The sequence below is a fragment of the Octopus bimaculoides genome, chromosome 18 (assembly GCF_001194135.2).
Source record: "Octopus bimaculoides isolate UCB-OBI-ISO-001 chromosome 18, ASM119413v2, whole genome shotgun sequence".
In the NCBI taxonomy this organism is placed as follows: Eukaryota; Metazoa; Mollusca; class Cephalopoda; order Octopoda; family Octopodidae; genus Octopus; species Octopus bimaculoides.
Genome location: NC_068998.1, coordinates 30142 through 51996, shown reverse-complemented (window position 1 = coordinate 51996; position 21855 = coordinate 30142). Strand labels below are relative to the sequence as shown.

At 35.6% G+C, this 21855-nt stretch overlaps 1 protein-coding gene and 1 long non-coding RNA gene across 4 annotated transcripts in view; one reads left to right on the top strand and one right to left on the bottom strand.

Annotated features, from left to right (window-relative positions):
• The window catches only part of LOC128249768 (uncharacterized), a 38984-nt gene extending 32944 nt beyond the window's left edge, over nucleotides 1–6040 (top strand). Inside the window, exon 2 of the long non-coding RNA XR_008265871.1 lies at nucleotides 5847–6040. This is a non-coding gene — a long non-coding RNA (uncharacterized LOC128249768). The remainder of the gene's footprint in view (nucleotides 1–5846) is intronic.
• LOC106871671 (calpain-5) overlaps nucleotides 1–21855 on the bottom strand; it is a 43177-nt gene that overhangs the window by 2746 nt on the left and 18576 nt on the right. For all 3 annotated transcript variants that reach the window (XM_014918257.2, XM_014918255.2, XM_014918256.2), the window contains 10 exons: nucleotides 19875–20006; nucleotides 18360–18562; nucleotides 17724–17907; nucleotides 15681–15874; nucleotides 13745–13825; nucleotides 12912–13089; nucleotides 9188–9304; nucleotides 6664–6863; nucleotides 6290–6402; nucleotides 2505–2638 (listed from right to left, as the gene is read on the bottom strand). In XM_014918257.2, coding sequence (XP_014773743.1) covers nucleotides 2505–2638; nucleotides 6290–6402; nucleotides 6664–6863; nucleotides 9188–9304; nucleotides 12912–13089; nucleotides 13745–13825; nucleotides 15681–15874; nucleotides 17724–17907; nucleotides 18360–18562; nucleotides 19875–20006 — 1536 coding nt within the window. The remainder of the gene's footprint in view (nucleotides 1–2504; nucleotides 2639–6289; nucleotides 6403–6663; nucleotides 6864–9187; nucleotides 9305–12911; nucleotides 13090–13744; nucleotides 13826–15680; nucleotides 15875–17723; nucleotides 17908–18359; nucleotides 18563–19874; nucleotides 20007–21855) is intronic.

The following is a 21855-nucleotide window of genomic DNA, read 5'->3' as shown; positions in this document are numbered from 1 at the left end:
TATATATATATTGTTATATTTTGGGATGGTCCTTTTGTTCTTTTTAATTTGCCAAATAGACACATGTGCTATATGTTTGTTCTTCACTCATTTATTACTGTTCTTATTTTATCTTATGTCCATTGTCTGGAAATCTTTCATCACACATCTGTAACCTCTTCAGTGACCCTTTCCATCCACGTACATTTACTTCTTTGTCTGTATGTGTGTGCATATGCATGTCTATGTCTTACATGTGTGTGCTTATGTGTGTGTAAATGGGCCATGTCAGTCTCAGGAGGAGGCCTAGTTTTACTGTGTCAACACCATGAAACTCCACATCATTCTCATTGATCACCTGACATGTGACAAGGATTACTTAGATGAACATGACCTCAGTTGATTCTGCTCCACAAGATTGGTAAGAGGTAAACTCCCTACTATAACCTCAATGGCCAAAAATACCCCTAGATAGACAGATGGAGTTATACAGTTATACAGACTCCCAAAAATGACAATTTTAGGTTAAAAAGATGGTCGCACATGTGATGGGTGTGAGTTTTAGTCACACACACTTAAGGGTCACATATACAAGTTTAATAACAAGATATGTACCCTAGAGGAAGGTGTAGCCATCAGTCAGTATTGCTGATAATGTGGCTAACCTATATATGGTACAGTGGGATAGGAGACTCAGAGAGATCATCAGAGAACTCCATAAGCCTAACCATGTGCTCCTGCTATGTGGATGCTATGAACAGAGTGGACAAAGCACCTCCACAAGATAATGTCAAGATCTAGAATCTAACACTATGGAAAGCATCCAGCAAATAGCTAACTCCATTCACCAGAGTATTAAGGTAATAATAGACTACCCTAACCAGCCCCTGAACTATAGGCTACTGGTTTTAAATAGGACTCTGCATGGAGAACAACTGTATAGTGTGTAGGGTGAACCTACAGGTTAACTGTAAGATTAGGAATGTAGTCTATAGCTTACAGTGTACTGGGGGATGGTGCAGAAACAAAACAGTAACTTACATTGAAGAGACAGCATGCAGCATAGGAGAGTGAATAGGGGAACACTAGCAGGAACTCAAAGAGAAAAAAGGTCATCAGTACCCTACCAACACGCTCAAGGAGGACATAGAGTCTTGGTTAATAACATAGAAGTTACAGTATTAACACATAGAACTGACATGATGTTTAGATTACAGAGGCCAGGCACATAATAATAGACAGACCGAGCCTCAACAGAAAACACAATAACACCCACCACCACCCCACCATGCAACAGGACAACTAAAGACAGAAGAGGAAAAAAAAGACAAATACAAACATTGTAATACACACACAAAAGACAAATATTCACATTCCAAAGATAAATATAAGAAATAGAGATTAATAAACAAAAAAAAAACACTATATAAAGATACAAACAACACAATAAGCAAGAACAATATCAAAAGTAAGGGTCAAGACCAGCAGAAGAGAAAACGTAGGTGAGGGTAGGGGTCAAAGTACCACAAAAAAAAAAACAATATAAAGAACACAGAATATCAGTGTAGTGGGAAAGCCCATATACACACACATGCATAACATAGACATGCATATGCACATGTACAAACACACTCACACACACATGCATGCATGCAAATGCATGTGCAGATATGGATACACATCACAGAAGGACATAATGGACTAAACAGAGTAAGAGGATGCATGTGGATAGAAAGGGTCACTGAAGAGGTTGCAGATGTGTGATGAAAGATTTCTGGACTGTGGACATAAGATAAAATAAGAACAGTAACAAACAAGTGAAGAACAAATATATAATGCATGTGTTTATTTGACCAAAAAAAAGAAATGACCATCTCGAAATATAACAATATCTGTTTCAACACATGGTTTCACATCATGAATCTTGCAACACAAATTCATAGATGTATATATACACATGCACACACATATGACATCATAATCATTTATTTATATGAATGAACAGTGAAATGAGGAAAGTTTCTAACAATGCAGAGATGAAAGTTGAAAAACCTTTATATTTTGGGTGCAAAGGCCCATCTTCAGAAGTGGGTGTCTACATAGATCCTGCTAGTTGGATTGCAGGATGGGCAATGACTCTGTTTTAGTTCAGTGCTTGTGCTAGAAGCAGCAGCTTCTCGAATGATGATGTTGTTGATACCACAAAGATCGGGGGTGGGAGAGATTGTACACTTCCGAAAGATGGGCCTTTGTGCCCAAAATATAAAGGTTTTTCACTTTTCATCTCTACATTGTTAGAAACTTTCTTTATTTCCCTTTTCGTTCATTATTTTACTTCTGTACTACAATGCTTCAATCGAACTACAACACTCTTCTTCCATATATACATACATACATACATACATGTATGTGTGTTTGCGTGAACATGCATACAGGTATATAAAGGACAAAATATCATTAACATGTGTATGTATAGATGTATGTGTATATACGTATGTATATATGTATGTGTGCGTGTATTTTACCTCAACTTTAACATCTTCTTCAGGCTTCTGTCTAAAGAATGTTGCTCGAGTATTCCAATTGAATTCTTCAATTCCCTTAAAGCTGGGAATTTTCTGCTTCTTTTTCTCACACCGTATTATACAATATACTTTATCTGCAACATAAATATTTCCAAGAAATGTCAGAACATGGTGGTGGGGTTGAGGGAAGAGTATATGGTAAACTGAGGAATATAGAAAACCAACCAATAAATAAATATTACACACACAAACTCACACACAGACTTAAATACACACACACACACACACACACACACACAAATACTCATATACATACAGACACACACACTCACATACAAACACATATACACACATGTACATGCTATATATGACTATAAAAGGCTAGGTCACGTGTCGAGTCTTTTTGTTGGGTTTTTTTCCTTTTTTTTTTTATTCTGGAAGGAGAAAGCAGTAGCTGTGATAAGAGAGGTGAAAGAGAGAGCAAGAAATTATTACAAAGCAAGTTATATTAGATATATCAGTATATACATAGGAATAAGCAGTTTGTGAAACAGGCAATCATGCATGCAGACAGTTCAATACAAGGTAGAAATAAGGAGTTAGAGTGGAAGAGACAGCAGAAGCAAGTTATGAAGTGGGAAGGAAAGAGTGTTGAACACTTTAGACTAAAAGGAGGAACTGTGACCAAAGTCACAAGAAATAAACCTGAATGAAATAGCAACAGGAAGTTTGTCTTTTAAGATGCTCAATAATTCAGATTTTTATACAAATATATTAACCTCTGATATATTCCTGTTGCTCTTCTCTAATAGACTCCTTCAATCACTGTATTTTATGATAGATTCTAATTCCTTACATATCATGAGTTGCTTATGTGTTGTGCTAAGTGTGCTTGTGTTATATGTGTGTTATGTGTAGGTGGACATCAGTTGAGATATGTGTATGTGTGAGTATGTATTATATTATGATATAACTAACATATTGCTCACATCAATCACAACATTTCTTTGGTAAATTTTATGACTAATATTGCACACTTATTCATACCATATTCCATAACTATATCTTTGCTGAAGAGTCTTACACTTAGAATTAAAGAATCTATCTATTTTTTATTCTTTGCTTAATACTAAACTAGTAGGTGGGGTTAACACAAATATTAAAGGGGATAATGAGTCTCCCTGGAAAATTCCTCCCAATCTTAACTTGCCCTAATGTTGTGTCACCTGAGTAGAGATCTACTTTCCATTTCTTTATGCTAAAGCTAATTAACTCTCTTATCTTGTCTACAATACTAAATAAACTCAAACCTTCATTTATCCACTTATCATAGCCTATCTTATACTCTATCCATGCTATTGTTAGTGCTATTATTTTCCCTTGTAGGCTCTTCCTTGGCTTGAATTATATCCTTTATGCATCTTACTTCATCCTGGTTTGTGTTGTTTACCTATTTTACTTTTTGGTCTTTCTTTTTTAGTTCCCTTGCAAAATCTTCTAACTCTAATTCTGCCATCCACTTATTTCCCCTAATAGCATCAAACTGGTCCACTAGTCTCTGCTGAGCAAAGTTCAGAGAATTGCTACCTCTGTTGGTAACAAAGGGCAGTGAAAGGTAGACTGTATGATGCATTTATGCAACAGCCATATAACATGGCAGTGAAACATGGGCTGTGGCTGCCAAGGACATGCATAGGCTTGAAAGAAATGAAGCTTCACTAGATATGCAATGTCAATGTGCATGTACGACAGAGTGTAAGAGTCTTGAGAGAAGCATCTTGGGCATAATAGGCATCAGATGTGGTGTGCAAGAGAAGCAACTGTGCTGGTATGGTCTTGTGTTGCATATGGATGAAGACAGCTGCGTGAAGAAGTGTCACACCCTAACAGTGGAGAGAACCTGTGGAAGAGATAGACCCAGGAAGACCTGGGATGAGGTGGTGAAGCACGACCTTCAAACATTGGGCTTCAGAGGCAATGACAAGTGAGTGAGAACTTCGGAGATAAGTGCTTGAGAAGACCCGATTAGCCAAGTAATATCATAACCGTGGCCAATGCCAGCACTGCATAACTGATGTGTTTAAAAGTACTCTTCAATCATCGGGCAATATGTTGTGCTTGAGAAGACCTGTTGAGTCAAGTGAAATCGTTGTCGTGGTCGATGTCAGTGCCACCTGTGCCAGTGGCACGTAAAAAGCACCATTTGAGCATGGTCAATGCCAGTGCTACCTGGCTGGCTCCTGTGCCAGTGGCATGAAAAAAGCACCATTCGAGCCTTGTTGATGCCAGTGCTGCCAGACTGGCTCCCATGCTGGTGGCATGTAAAAGCACCATATGAGTGTGGTTGTTGCCAGTGCTGTCTAACTGGCACCTGTGCCAGTAGCACACAAAAATCACCCACTACACTCTTCGAGCGGTTGGCATTAGGAAGGGCATCCAGCTACAGAAACCTTGTCAGAAAAGATTGGAGCCTGGCACAGCTTCCTGGCTTGCCAGTCCTCAGTCATACTGCCCAACCCATGCCAGCATGGAAAGCAGACGTTAAAAGATGATGATGATGTGCTAACATACATTTTCTGTAACTTCCTACTCTGGGTTAACTTTCCAAGTAGCACTGCATTACTACCTTGTTCTCTTCACTTGTCCATTATCATTATTATTATTATTGAGGGAGAGAGCATGCAACCCAGACTAGCATGGAAAATGGACATTAAACGACAATGATGATGATATATAAATAATAATTTTGAATTTGGGTTCACACTTTGTAGTATGCCCTTTAAAGCCAGTTCGCTGTCTTCAGCTTTCTCATGTCACAACAATAGGGATTTGAATGACGTTGGGTTTCTTTCAGGAATCCCTTCATGCCCACAGAGTTTATAAAATATGAGGGAAAGAAAATGGGATTCACATGACTCATTATTATTCACAAGAATCCTTCTGACCAATGATGCATAGGTGCCTCCTCACAAGTGAGATGCTGGACAAACAGTTGTGCTGCATCATTGGTGCAGATGTGTCTCATCAGGTGACTTCTCAAAAAGTACCTCATTTTTTAATCCCTGTTTCCCTTCTTTCAGTTTGCTACTTGTATACACAGGGAATTTGGATTAAAATGAAGAACATAAGTATAAAGGTTGCCTAAGACCAGTTTGAATTTCCAGTTGTGTTTTGTCCTATCCATGGTTTTATTTAACATGTTTCATTATCTGGGTAAAGCATATTATTTGATTCACTTACTTATTTTTATATCTATTTAATTTTTTGATTCTTTATAAAAGTTACTTTAATTCTTATATGAGACATGTTCTTCATTATAACCCAAGTTTCTTGTGTTTACAGGTAGCGAACGACAACAACTGAAATGTATTTGAATTGAAATAAGCAAAGCAGAGATTAAAACACAAGGTACTTTTTGACATTGTCATCTGATAAGACATATCTGCACTGTTTGTATTAGTATCTCACCTGTGAGGCACTGATACCTGATGGGTCAAAATGATAATAATGAATAATAAACAGTACCGTGAATTCTATTTTCTTTCTGTTCTATTTTATAGAGTTCAATACAGCATATTATGTTTAAACTCATATAGAGTGCACATAAATAAAGCAGCAAAATTCTTACTATCAACTGGTCAGGTTATATTTGGTTAATGTTACAGAATGAAAAAACAAAAAAAAAAAGGAAAACGTGTAATAATTTTGTCATGTTATGTAAGAGAATTTCAAGGCAACACAAAGTGTAGGATTATATTTGAGAGAGATAGGGATAGATAACTTACGTTGACTGGTGTCAGAAAAAAGCTGTTCTCCACGAAAAATATTGACTGCTGTAGCTGCTAAATAGGGTGCTCTGAAGAAGCGCTTAGCTTTAGGACCCTCTTTTATAAGTTCTCTGGGATAGAGGAAAAATAATGACAAATTTTTATACTTTAATCAGAAAAATCTAAACGAAGCACAAGACTAATGTTTGAAGGAAAATTTTACTACCACCCAACTATTTAACAGGTACTTAATTTATCAACTAGAATGGATATAAAGTTAAGGTTGATTCTGGCAAGATTTCAAAGGATCATTCTAAGATTCTATAAATTCTGCCATTTACCATTCTCACAACAATAACAACAGGAATGTTGATAGCATAAATAAACTTTACCTCAAGTTTATGTTTGAAGTAGCATAAATACGTAATATGAATTCACCACGTATTTTCGATTCAAAAGTCGATGGGATGACACAGTAAACCCCTTTTTTAAAAGCAACTCTTGCAAATACTCCTCGAGCATTAGAAAAGGGGCCAGAATGGATTCTATCGTAGAGTTTGTTGTGAATTCTATATTTCTGATTGATGCCAGCCTAGAATTTCATCAAAAAAAAAATAAAAAATAGATTCATAAAACCAAAAAACAAAAATAGCAAACTCTAACCCTGACTTGGTTTTTATCTGGTAAAATTTTAAGAAATTAAAAAGAATTTGTTTTTTTAAATGTGGTAGGAAATGTAAAGATTAAAGGGAGATAACTGTGGAATTGTTTCTCATTGATTCTTCCCCCATCATTGGGGGTATATGATAGTTCTTTCAAACAAAGGAACTTCTATCAGTTCTACAGTCTTTATTTGCTTAAACTTTACATACACATAGTACCTATTTACTGTTGAGCTACAATTAAATGGAGACAGTTGATAATCATTAACTTTAATGATTAATTTTTCTTAGGAAAGATAAGGTCTAAAATACAAAATTTATCAAAAATAAAAAAGGAAAACGTAGTGGTGTGGTGGGGGATATGCCAAATATGGTCAGCAACTGTAGACATGCTTCAGTGTTATCAAACCTCTCCATGGAAGCACTTGCCATCACTTAGCAAGGCTGTAAATGGCAGAGAGAACAAAGATTCTGAGTCTGAATGTGTGTCCAGTTATAAACTCATTAGTGAACAAGTTGAAGAGACTGACATTGAATTACATATTATAAAATGATATCGAAAATATTATGCAACTATATAGAAGAAAGGAATTAGTAGCATAATGGACACGTTACATTGACATGTGTCTAATAAACAACATTTATACTTTTTTGTTGCCCCTTAATTATGACTAACAACGAATAATTAAATAACACAAGTGCAAAGCAATCCAAACATTTGGAGAGAGGGAAACAGTTACTTATCACTTCCCTAGTTTGTTACTGGTATTTTATTGACTCTGAAACTATGAAAGGAAGTCAACCCTCAGTAGTATTTCAATACAGAATAGAAAATTATTTAACTGAATACAAGCCATATTTTGTCCAGTACCAATTCTACAAATTCACTCAATAACATAATTCAAAATCAAAAAACTCATCAAGTTTTTTGCTCACTTAGTGGTGGTGGCCATTTGGTTCAGGTACATGTCTTTCAAATATCGAGTTTTTATTTCACTGCAAACACTTTTAGTTTATCACCCATTAACAAATTGTTGTTACTGTGGTGGAAGCAGTGGCTGCTGCTGCTGTTGTAGTGGTGGTGGTGGTGGTGCCGGCAGCGGCGCTGTTGGCAACAGCAGCAATGGTGGTGGTGGTGACAGTGTTACTAGTGTATTTATGTTGTTAGATATGTTTGAAAAATTTCAGAATGTTACAAAACCCCATGGTCCCTCATTCTCCTGAAGCTTAATCCAGACCAGTATTTTTATAACTTTTCATTCATCTAAGTTTAATATTACCAGGCAAATATTGTCATGATGATTCAACTGATTATAGAATATTTGGTCCATCCACTGCAGTCAGTCAAAGAATTAGAGAAAAGTCATCAGGATTTTCCAACAATTAGTGTTTTGATTTGATGTTTACTGTTAATTCCAATCCTTTCAAATATATGTTTCTGACATTAAAGAGTAAGGAAATAAGTGGAAACAACTCGTGCAAGAAGCAGTTCCAAGATAAAGATATTGTCAAATCATCAAAGCAAGCTTCATCAGTCAAATATACAGGTTAGCATCGATGGAGAGGTTAAATACAACAATAGGGAAATTACAAAAATAGGAAGTTGTGACATTCAAACTTTTGCACATGTTGTTCGAAATGGAAGTGACACTGTCTTGTTTTTCATACCTAGTAAGAAAATGAGTTTCAAACTGAGAAATTTTGAGATTTTAGCTTTAAATCAAGAGGCAATCCGTACCAAATAGATATACAAGCACAATCACGCAGACATACATGGGATCTGTACAAATACACAAGCATGAGTGCATGCACACACATGCTCACACGCACACACACACACACATACACACATTGGTATATTAGGCCAGTAATATGTTTTACTAGTGATATTACTATAGTAAAGAAAATATTTTAATAAAATAAATCCTTCTCTATCAGATCATCAATTATTATTACTTAATTAGGAAAGACAGCGGAGGTAATATCAATGAAATTAATATATAGTTTGAAGTTCAGTTTGAAAGGGAAGATAGGAAAAGTGTTTGAAGTAGGGTGCTTAGGTAAGACAGAGTGGGGGGGGGGGGCAGATGAAAGAAGGTTACCTGAAACAAAGGATTCTTCATCTAGTAAATAGTTGTCAAGTTTAGATGAGACCAGAACTATATTAGGCTCTATTCAGTAAATAGTTTAGAGGTAGCCATAATTATACGAAAGAATGAATAATAACATTCTTTAAATTATAAGTTTTGCTTACCCGAAAAACTGTGAAGCCAATCACATCATTTTCTTTACCTTTCTTCTTACTTGACCGTTTTTCCGATTGTTCCAAAGACAGTAGTAATTCTTGGGTATTATGTATACGGAATAGATACTGCGTAAATACACAATATTATGTTATTTGGAATTTGTTTTCATATGATGCAATTTAACATGGTAACTATGGTAACTATGAGATATCTGATCTTTAAAGAGGAGAGCAAAGCGTTGCAATGGTGTAATATTCATACGTTTTTTAAAGGAATCACCACCTGAATCCATTTCTAAACAGCAATATTCTATACAACTAAACTCTAACTCTACTTTCTTTAGTAGTAAGACAATGAGAGAGAAAACATTACCTGGTTAGAATTTTGGTCTTTTGCTGGTAACATGCCAGTGGTAAAGAGAATTGAATGTCTAGGGTAACATAAAATACCTGCATTACAATATGAACTCACACCCTCATGAATCTACTATATCATACTCTATCTACTCAGCTTTTATATCTCGGTGGAGTGCTGGTTATCGATCTTTGACTGGTCTTTGAGGATAAGGGCTAACCCAGGTCTCGAGTAAAACAGGGCTACAATCAAATCTGAAAATGTTGGGCTTCACAATCATGATAACCAGAACATAAAAGTGTAACATTGGATCTGACAACTTATCTTCTTCATAGCAACGTTGAAAACAGATAATAAAAACGAATCAGCAAAGATAACAATGAAACTAGTGATGAACAAATCAGCAAGAAATTAGGAGTTCAACAAAGCACAGTTCTCACTCTTCTACTTATAATTTTCCCTGCCATAACAGAGACGACTGGCTGTCCACAGGAACTTCTGTATAAATGACCTTGCTATTGTAACTGAATCCATAGAAAATTTAGAGAAGAAATTCCAGACATGGAAGAAATAATCTAAAATCAAGAAACTTCAGAGTCCTACCCATCATTCAGATGCAATTCATCACTTTCTTTGACTTTCATTTCTTCTTTTTCCATAATCTTGTCTCCTTCCTAGTGTCCTCGCTTCTCCCATGATGCTACTCATGTTGTTTTTGCATTCTTTCTCATTACCAATAGCAATATGTAACTACCACTATCTCTCTTCCACCACCCTCTCCTTTGTCACCTTCTCACTCTAATTAGTGCTTCTCTCTCTCTCTCTCTCTTTCATCACTCGCTGTTATGTTGCCTTGAACAAATGGTGAAAACATTGTATATTCTCTATGGGAACTAGATATCTTTTCCAGTGCTGTTATGATAGAATAAACCCTGTCCACTCGATTAAATGGCTGATGTTAGAAAAAGCATCCAGGCATAAAAACATGTTGAAAATGAAACACAAGAGTGAGTTGTAGTCCCTGAGCAGTAACCTCAAGTAAGGAGTGATTTGAACAGCGACACACCATCCAAGCCATACCAGCATGGAAAAGCATACATAAGAGTATTGATGACGATGTTGATGATGACAACAACAATATCAATGACAATGATGATGTTAACAATGATTTTAATGATAATTTTAATAAGCAATCTCTGGCTGTTACATTTTAACATCTTCAAACAAAGAGATGAACATATCTTCATAAATAGTTAAAAATAGCAATGAAACTGTTTCTATTTTCATGATAGCTAATTAAAAAATGCCTTTTCTGGATCTAATAATTTTATGACAACATTAAATGCTTATAGATACAATACCAAAGACTTATTCATAACCCATGATGTATTAATAATGTAAAAAGTAAATTCATCCAGTTGTGACTCCGGCATTAAAAGAGATGAGTGAATTTGTTTCAGTTTATCTAAAGGGGAAAGCTGACTGCCATAAAATTGAAGATAAACTCCCAACAAACCAATTCTGTAATCTAATTTCAATTCTTAATTTTTTGTCTTTGTTTTTAAGTTGTTTCTGATGATGTTGTCTTAATTGTTTAGTTTTTGTCTAGGTCAGAAGATATTTGGCAAACACAGCAGATCAAAGAAACCATTCGCTCAGTTTTTCCAGCAGCTTTCCTCTGTTGCTGGGATGCATTATCTTGTTTTGGAGCATAAACAAATCATTCTTATGTTAAAATAAGAGTTTTTTTGTTTTTTTTGTAGTAATCTATAGTTACTATACCAAACATGTGAAACAGTTATGTAGAAGCTACTCTCTTGTTAATACTGTATACACTGCAATAACAAAATACTACTGGTGGTGTTTGTTCTAAATAGTTCCAATGTCAGAAGTAATTACATATTATTGTTGCCATCAAAACTTGATGTTTGTCTAAGTAAACTTAATTTCCATAAAATATCTAGTGAAAATCACTTTGAAGTAAATCAGTTTAATAATTCAGCTTTTATTCTAAATTAGAGGCATAAATATTGGATCATCCCTCAAATATTGCAGTTTTTTAATACTTCTTTTATTCTTCAAAATTAAGATGAAGTTCTCTTTTAATCTAAAATATACTCTCCTTCATTTTCTTCAATGCTCTTCCATCTATCTGGTAGACTTGCAAGGCCTCTCTTCCATCACTTGTCTGTGGTGAAAAATATTCCTCCAGTACTGTTCTGATCTCATCTACAGAATTCATATTTTGTCCATCCAAATGATTTTGAAAATTGCAGAATAAATGATAATCAGATGGAGCAATGTCTGGGGAATATGGTGGATGGGGCATCATTTCTCATTCAAGCTACTCCAGCCTTTGGAATGACATCCTTGCATTATCCTGATGGAAGAACACCTTTCATCTTGAAACCAAAAATGGTCATTTTTTTTTTCTAGTGCTGACTTAAGCTGCTCACAGTGGATCTACTTTGTTATCATTTGGTTTGGGTTTAAAAGTTCAAAGTGGACTAAACCTTTCATATCCCAACAAACAGATAACAATACCTTACATGGGTGAAGACCTTCTTTAGCCTGGAGTGTTGGTGTTTCTCCTATCCCTACCCACTGTTATTGGCACTTGACATTTTTATAGAGAACCTATTTCATGTCACCAGTCATTATTCGGTCTAGAAAAGGTTCATTCTTGAGACGTGACAGCAAAGAAGAGCACACATTCACTCTCTGCATGTGATCAGACTCGGAAAGTTTGAGATGAACCCACTGACCTAATTTGCTGACTTTTCTGATGGTATGCAGGTGTCAATGAATGGTTGAATGACCAAATCCAAACTTCTCTGCTAGTTCTTCAACAGTTATGATGGGATTTTGTTCTACCAGGGTTTGCAGGATGTCCTTATTGAGCCCTACAGATCTTCCAGGCTGTAGTTTCTGGCTCAGAATTTCTGGAACCACCACTGATGCTGGATGACGCTTATTGTCTGATCCCCATATACAGCATTGATATTCCTCACACTTTCCATTGCCTTGTTGCCTTTATTGAACTCATAAAGCAAAATATGCCAAATATACTCCTTTGTCACTTCCATTATAGCTTTGAAAAAATCAAAGTGAACTCTTCAAAACTTGCACTAAGAATAAGCACAGGGTAAAATTACTACCTGTTTTTACAGCAAGTTGATGCAGGTAGTTTATCCCATCCCCCTACAACTTTTAGTTCATGCAATTGAAAAAAAAACTGCATTATTTATGGGATGGTCCAATATTAATTACAATGGAATCAAGTAAGTTGTGAAAAAGCAGTGAAAATCAGAGAATTTTCCTGAAAGGAAGCTGAGAGTGAAAGAGATGCATTACATAGTATGCTTTATATAAACCAACCTGAGGATTGTCTAAGAAATTTTCATTATTTCCACATCCTCCCCATCTGTTAGGTGGTTTCCATTCTCCTTTATACTTAAATTCTTTCCATGACATTTTGAAGGTCAACCTCTTGGTGTTCACAATATGACAAATATCAATGTCAGTATAGAATTGACAAAAATCATCAAACGCCATCCTACAAATTAGAAATTAACCAGCATTAAGTGACAATTTCGAAAAGTTAGGATTTTCAGCCAAAGAAATTAATCCACTAACTCACACATTATAAACATAATCTTCAAATTATAGATACAGTCTGTAAGTGGAAGAGTAAACACCTGTAAGATATTTCTAAAATTCAACATGGAACACTTATTATTTTTGTAATCAAAATTTCAGTGATGGAGCTTTATTTCTTTCTTTGAAACCAGCCACTTCTATTTAGGAATTCATCTTTTATTTCCTTAACCTCTAAAACACATCATATCTGTCAAATGTATAACAAAGTGGTAAATAAACGATACCTTTTTAAATGGGAGGATATCAAAAGGATTTTTGAAACTGCTTGCTTGTGTTCAGTATACTAATATAATGTTTCAAATGTACTGACTTATACCATGGAATTTTCATGGGTCCTGCTAGTATAAACAAGTCCTGATGATAAAAATCAATTAAATCAGGGTTTTTATTACTTCTAAACTTTTTGATAATTCTAGAGTTTACTAATCAATTCAATTAAAAGGTGTAAATATATGATGATAGTGCTAACAGTAATAATAGTAGTTATATCATGTGGTGGTGGTGTTAGTTGTAACTATGGTGATACCTTGCTTATTGCACTCAATACCCACCAGAATTCTCCATCATTGTGATCCAAAGTTAATCCAAGTTCTTTCTTTGTACTTTCACTGACATTTTGCCATTCAGGTGACCTAAAAATAAGAAGTAATAAATTATAACATATTTGGGAAAAAAATGCTATTTTCGTTATTACCAACAGCATTGTAGTCTTTGCCGTCACTGTTGGTGGTGACGGGCAGAGTCATCAACATTGTTATTATTGTGTTTTGCTGTTATGGATATCTCTTGTGACAGCTCTAAGGAAAGTGGGGTCATTAATAAATTTTATTGCATGAATTTTGGTTGTTTTTAAAAAAGGGACTTCAAATCATTTAAATGTATATCCCAGTACAGAAGACACAAAAGATTTATCTTTTAGATGTTATATTTTATGAATTTTTTTTTTTTTTTCTATCTACAACCTGTCCAATTTGGTGCTGAGGTTTTAACAAGAGAGGAAGTGACACTGGATATTCACACACACACAGAAGAAAATAATGAAATTGGCTCCCGTAGGATTTTCGAGTGAGATCGTTGCCAGTGCCCCTGGACTGGCTTGTGCGGGTGGCACATAAAAGACACCATTTCGAGCGTGGCCGTTTTCGTGCGGGTGACACGTAAAAGCACCCACTACACTCTCTGAGTGGTTGGCGTTAGGAAGGGCATCCAGCTGTAGAAACTCTGCCAAATTAGATTGGAGCCTGGTGTTGCCATCCGGTTTCACCAGTCCTCAGTCAAATCGTCCAACCCATGCTAGCATGGAAAGCAGACGTTAAACGATGATAATGATGATGATGATGTGCAGAAGCAGAGAGGATGCCAATCAAAGTGGTAGTGCAAGATAAAAATCTTACTTTCTATAGATGTGGTACTAAAGGACACCTGATAGCCTTCTACCTAGAAGAAAAGAAGGGGGGGGGGAGGGAGGCAGCAAATAACAGCAGGCTCCGAAGATGGGGAACATGGTTGCTGCTACAGTCATTGTTCTCACAGAATGGTTACAGTACCAAGAATGGAGAGCCAGATTAGTAGCAGAGACAAATCCCATTGTCTCAGTCTCAATGACACCAGTGCCAGAGGCAGGCAAAATATAAAGTTGTCTGTAAGCTCGAGAGAGAGCAGTTCCTTCCTGCAGTCTTGCAGGAGACAGAACACGAAGAAAAGCAGGAAACCATCAGAACAATAAACAAAGGAAGAAGTGACAAAAGCCAAAAGAGAGAGTGAGATCAGACAGAACACAAGAGACGAAAAAAATCTGTCAAGAAAGAAAAGAAAAAAACCCATCACCTGAGAAAATCGGAACATTACAGTTGTCTGAATTAGTAAGAAGGATCTGATGGAATGGTTGAATGAAGGAGAACGAAGATAGAAGAGTTAAAACCAGTCTAAAGACACTCCCACTCACCCTAAAATCCTTACACAATGAATGAACCACTTCCCATGGGATATGGAGGTCTTCGAATATGCACATGGGAAAATTCGAAGGATCAAAGCATAATGTGGACAGAGTGTGGAGGTGCCCCAACCCTGTCTGTGTAGTGATTCCTAACCTCTTGATGGCTGGTTTGCCTTTATTTGTGCACAAAATTTTAATATTCTTCTATATATTGTATGACCTATCAATGATAATCAACATCTCATCCAGTTATAGAAGAATGTAATCACTCTTTTGTTAAGTAGAAACAAAGATTGCCTCCCCAACACTTGAAAATAGCAACAAAAAAAAAAAAAGACAAGATAATAAGATTTCATTTCCTTAAGAAAATTCAGAGACCTTTTCTATCTGTTTAAATAAATACAGAAAGAAAGAATACTTCCATTACTTCTAATATTTCTTTTTATTCTGATTAATTAACTAAAAGAAGTCATTATTATTAATAATGTCCACTTCTAAGAACTATTATTCGTGTGCGTGCATGTGTGTAAACCATTGTTTAAGGAACTTACCCATCGCTCCATGCACCTTTCCATTCAACTCCACCCCAAGGATTTCGACATCGAACCATGTAGACTTTTTCACGTTTGAAATAAGCTAAAAGAGATGTCCCAATCATCAGTTTTTTAACAGCAGTGATGCTATAGGCATGCCCCTTAACAAGACCTTCTTCATTTTCAGCCTCCCTTTCTCTTTGTGTCACTGCCTGAAAATGATATGAGAATTCATAGTTATAGGCATGGCTATACACAGAGAAATAAGTCATTAATAGTTATACATACTCATGCATACATAAACATATATCTATATATATATAAGCAATACATTAACAAAACAATCTCAGGTGCATAATATTTTCCCATGGATACTATGGACTACATTGTAATCATCCCAGGAATATGGACTGTGATCTTAAGACATATGATTTGTCGAAACACACATAGCAATGCACTAAATGTCCATAGATTCTATCCAAGGATTATTGTTATTACCATTATTATATTTATCTTACATTATATCGATACAGCTCGATGCAACTCCCAAAACTGGTTCACCAGTCAGCATCATTAGACTGTGGCCGGCATAATGGAATAGGAGCTTTATTTGCATATTCAAAACGTTTCCCATAAACGATTTTAAGATATTTATATAGATTAACAACAGAAGTAGTCTTAATACCAAAAGGTAATACTTATCCCCACTTAAATATGGATGTTGTGTTAGGACACAAGACACTGTGATAGTTGTTACCATGTCAGAAACTCTAATATTCACTTTCAGTGCATATAAGCACCGTTGTTTTACATTGCAACAGAAGACAAAAGATGGATCTGCTTAGAAATAATTCTCTCCCTGCGAGCAGCAACTCTCTTTCATCTGTCTTTACTACAGTGTATACAGCTTCCTGTGAGGTCATGTATGTAGTTTTTGGGATCCATTTAAGATATGATCAACAAATATGTACTCTACCCAGTGAGAGAAAAATTTCACTTACTGTACACTGTATTAAAATAGGAGTTATTAATACTTTCTCGTCATTAAGACATGTGGTCAAGCGCATTATAAAACCTGTCCTAACCAGGTGCTTTAATGACAAGAAATTATTAGCAGCTCATTAATAGTGTACATTAAATCACACACACACACACTTATAACAAACATTGAAGCTTCAAGTGAGTTGGTATTTTTAGATATGAAGAAATATAACAGCTATTCTCCTGCATTTGAGATTTTTCATTTCTGAAAATACCAACTTGATGTAATAATCTTTCAGTCGAGTCAGATGCTAAGATCATTGGGATAAAAAGTAGAAGTACTTTATAAAATGTGGCAAAAAAATCTGTGATGCAACAGGTTTGAATTAAATAAAAAGAGAAATTCATTTATAATATAAAAAAGTTTTGTAAAGGGAGGAAGAATAAGTAATGCTGTTGAAGGGAAGTAACTTTGTAAAGCCGTTGGTATTTGAATGGGTTTACGTCAAAAAAAAAAAACGGCAAAAACAAAAATTGTTTTCAATTTGATATTTAAATGGAAGACATCGATGGAATAGGCGAGAACGGAGTAAGGTCACTGAATAAAAGAGATATACAATGAAGGGAATATGGTATTAGGAAAGATTTAGCAAGATATACAGGTATTGTTTGGAAAAGTTAGTTTTGTAAGTTCATGATAAGATTAGAATTCTATTTCCATATCATCATCATCATCATCATCTGGAAAATTTTTTTACCTTTCACTTGTTTCAGTTATTTTATTGAGGTCATGCTGGGGCACTGACTTGAAGGGTTCTTCATTCGAAGTTATCGACCCCCAGGAACTTTTTTTAAAGCCTGGTACTTATTTCATCGGCGTCTATTGCTGAACCACCAAGTTACAGGGACACAAACATGCTAACACCATTTGTCAAGCGGTTAGTGTGTGTGTGTGTGGGGGGGGAATATACAAAAGCACACACACACATATGTGTCATTATTGCAATTCAACATCTGTCATAAACTGATAAACTATAAAGATATTGAGAGTTGTATCAATACTGAAATGCTGTTTCTTACCATTATTGATGCACTCATCAAAGCCTTGTTCTCGTAGGCATAGAGCAAAGATTTAAATAGTTCTGCTTTCTTCTCTTGACTTCTGTATTCACTTAATCTCACACTTTCTCCCACACCTCCAGTCATATCAACCATAGCATCACGGGATTTCCCTCCTGTTAGTGCTTCATAAGATCCAAACAACCTATCGAAATATTGACAGGGCAAATAATTGTTTGTTACTTTGAGACAGACGAAAAAGATATAGAAGAGAGAGAGAAAATAGAATTTAATGATATTTATGCCTTTCCCAAAGTGTGTGTGTGTGTGTGTGTGTATTTAGGATGAACTGATGGATGACTGAATGGACAGATGGTGGAAGACACACACACACACACATAGGCAGATAGAGAGGTAGGTATAAAGGAAGGATTATTTAATTTAGAAGCATGAAGGTTAAGAGAATGTTTTAAAATTAATTAAATTGAATCAAATTTAAATTTATAATAACAAAATGTTAAGATTAATTTCAAAAGCATGTTTGCCTTCAGATTATATTAATAATAGGTTGAAGATAATAAAAAAAAAAATAGCTGAAGCTCTTTAAGAAATGAACATAGTCCAAGAATTCTTCATAAAATAAACAACTGGTCTTACTTTGCATATGCTTTCTCAAGTAAAGCACTCCAAAATTCATTCTTTGAAGTTGAATGAGCGAAAATAAGTTTTCCATTAATTGTTGGTAAAAGATCATCAACAACAACATCAACCCAGTCACCCATCTGCCAGAATTTGAAGTGGAAAATTCCTGCATATTTATTCTTAGGACTCCATTCCTGTTCTTCATAATCTGGAACAACCTGAATACCAAAGACATTACACATGTATAAAACTAAGGCAACTTACTAATGAGGCCCAAAACTCAATGTCAGAATACCTAAAGGCTTTGGTTTGCCACAGTGTGTTTAACAAATGTCAGTCCAGTAAATTTCATTGCAATCTAAGTTATAACAACATCTCCACAACAGACTCACTCTAAATAGTAATCTTGCAGTAAACCTTATGATACTGCCACCTGGTTTGAAAGAATTGTTTTATCAGAAGTGTAAAGTCTGCACATATGACATTTTTCAAAACCTCAAAGTCTGGGAATATAATGAGAGGAAGTAACTCTCAAATTGGAGACTAACCGAAATGCTTGCAATGGAATGGACTGTGCTAAAGGCATTCAAAGGCCATTTAATGTAGTTAAACTGAGCAATGAATTAAACTTGTTATTTAAGAATTTAAAAAAAAAACAAATTGTTGAAAATTATCTATTTTAAGAAATACAGAATCACTTGAGCAAAATATTTTAGTTGGACAGCATGGAAAGGTGTATGTAAAATGAACAGATTTTGTTTGGGTGCAGTAGAGAAAAACTTTTGGAGGAAATTTAACCCTTTCTAAAACTGGATGAAAATTATCAAAATTCCAAAATTTTAAAAGCTGAAAAGGTTTTATTTGATGAGATTCAGAATTTCTCAAATGAACTCTTTACGGCTCGGCGTTCTATGCTGTCTGGTCTTTGTTATAATGCAGTGGTGATAACGGTGTTTGAACTACTGACTCTTCTAACAGAAGTTGATATGCCAATCCACTCATTAAACTGCAGCTCTGAAGAAATTACTTAGTAATTTCTCAGACACGACAATGTTGGTGTCTATAGAGGTGTGATGGTCATGTTTTGCTCAAGAGAATCAACATCAAGTAAATAGCTATCAGAGGAATGAAACCGTTTTCAGTTTGAAAAAAGCTTCTGACTGTTCTACTACAGAACTAATGTTTAAGGAGAAAATATGTATAACTGAACAAATAGAAATACTGTTGGTACTTGGTACTACTTATTTGTTGGTGAGATAACATGTGGAGCTTTACTTCAGTCATCATCATTATCGATAATTGAAATCAGATTATAAAATTTTAAAACTGAAAGCAGTAATTTCAATGAGTAATGAGTAAAATGTAGTTTTGAGCATACACATTGATTTTACCTATCATTCATCCAGAACTGATATTATCATCATCTAACCTTACTTATAAATTTTTTGTCTATTTTTATAAGAAAAATTAGTCTTAAACAATCTCTCGTTATCTTCAACATTACAATAAGTGGGTTACATTTCATCTTACCTTTTTCCATAGATCAGGGTGCTCAGCTACAGAAGCACAAGCTGCAACAAACCAACAGTTTCCTAAACTGCCTTGTGCAAAATCTTCAGCACTTGCTGAGTCTAAAAAGAATTTGGGGTCCTCTGCAATATCCTGCAAGTAGGTTAAATGGAGATGGGTATCTTTTCAGAGAACGTTCAAGGAAGAAGAAGTCTAGAAATCTTTCCAACTCAAGTCAGCTAAATGGATATAAAAACCAAGGAATGATAGTAGGGATTGTGAGATGGGGGTGAGGGGGAAGATGTTGAGTATGACAACGGGGATGGTAGTGGATGATTGATGATGATCATAGATAATGAATGATGATCAATGAAGATGAGACTGATGATGATAACAACAACAATGATGACAATAACGGTGATGATGATTATAATGATGATCCTTTAACAAGTCATATGGAAACAATGATCCTCATCATCGAAATCATGACATTTGTGCTTATCTCTGCACACATCTAGTTTCTTGTTGAGTATCCATGGCTTTTTGAATCTTCCTGAAACTGGGACACAGAGGTAATAAAGTGGAGTTAGAGGAGGCTGACATTCATGCTCAACTTATCTAGCTTATGGGTTAGCAAGAAATAGTTTGATGGAAGGTAATAGAACTTAGGTTCAACAAGTAGAAAGAATCAACTTTGTTTGGTTATCAGAACACAATCAGTAACAGGAATCTAATGACTTCTCCCAAACACTAGCATAGCTAGAGTGTGTGCCACCTGGGGCAGCCCTTCTGTTTGCCCACAAAAAGTACTTACTGCCTACAGCAGACCCAAAAGTGGTGCCCCTTTAAAAGGGCCATGCAAGTGAACTGCCCTTATTGCCCCCACCCCACCCCAGCTATGCTAGTGCTCCCAAACCAAGAGAATATTTCAGCTCAGTATTATAAAGTATCCTACTGTTTATAACAATGAATTATACCTCAACATGATATGTCTATTTACAGTTAAGTAGATAGAGTCACTGACAGTTTAATGGCTATAAAGATAGCATACACAATAGATGAGCAGCAGCTGTAAACCTAGTTAATCATGACAGAACATTCATGTGTCTGCACTTGAATAAATATAGAGCCTTTTGGAAATTACATATGTTTGCCACAAGGACAACACAGGAAAGGCGACAGAAGAGGAAATGGAAAATAATCAATACTATGATGGCAGGACCATATGTGATAGTGGAAAACAAATAGCCAGTTGATATGAAATGTTCAAATATGTTGTTATGATATTGGAGGAAGGTCATGTCATCTTGATAAAAAAGATTGTAGTCCAAGAGTTACTGGATACAAGACTGAATGAAACCATGGTATAGTAGTTATAAGCAACAGGAGAGTAAACACTGGCTGAAACCTGTTCTGCACTCCTTAAGAGTTGAATTCTACCTACAAGTTCAAATACTGCAATGCAGCATGGAAGATTATGTCACATTTCTCTTGATAATACCACCCAACCCTACTCTCTCTGTCTATCATCATCGTTTAACATCTGCCTTACATGCTGGCATGGGTTGGATGGGTCTACCTCTTCCACACATTCCCTCCACAGTTAGAGATCAGCACTTCTTTATGCTGCTGTCTTCATCTATATGCATCACATGACCATACCAGGGCAGTCTTCTCTTTTACACACAGCATCTGATGCCCTCTGATGCCCAATAAACAAGTTGTTTGAGCAAACTGCATAAAAGGAAAAGAAAGCACAATATCAGATGGATTATTGCTGGGTCTGTACTAGTAGCACGTAAAAAGCACTGAGTCTACTCTGTGGAGTAGTTGGTGTTAGGAAGGGCATGTAGCCATAAAAACCCTGCCAAAACAGACATAGTAACCTGGGGTAGCCTTCTACCTGGCTGGCTCCTGTCAAACCATCCAACCCATGCCAGCATGGAAGACGAATGTTAAATGATGATGATGATGATGATATATATATATATATATATATATA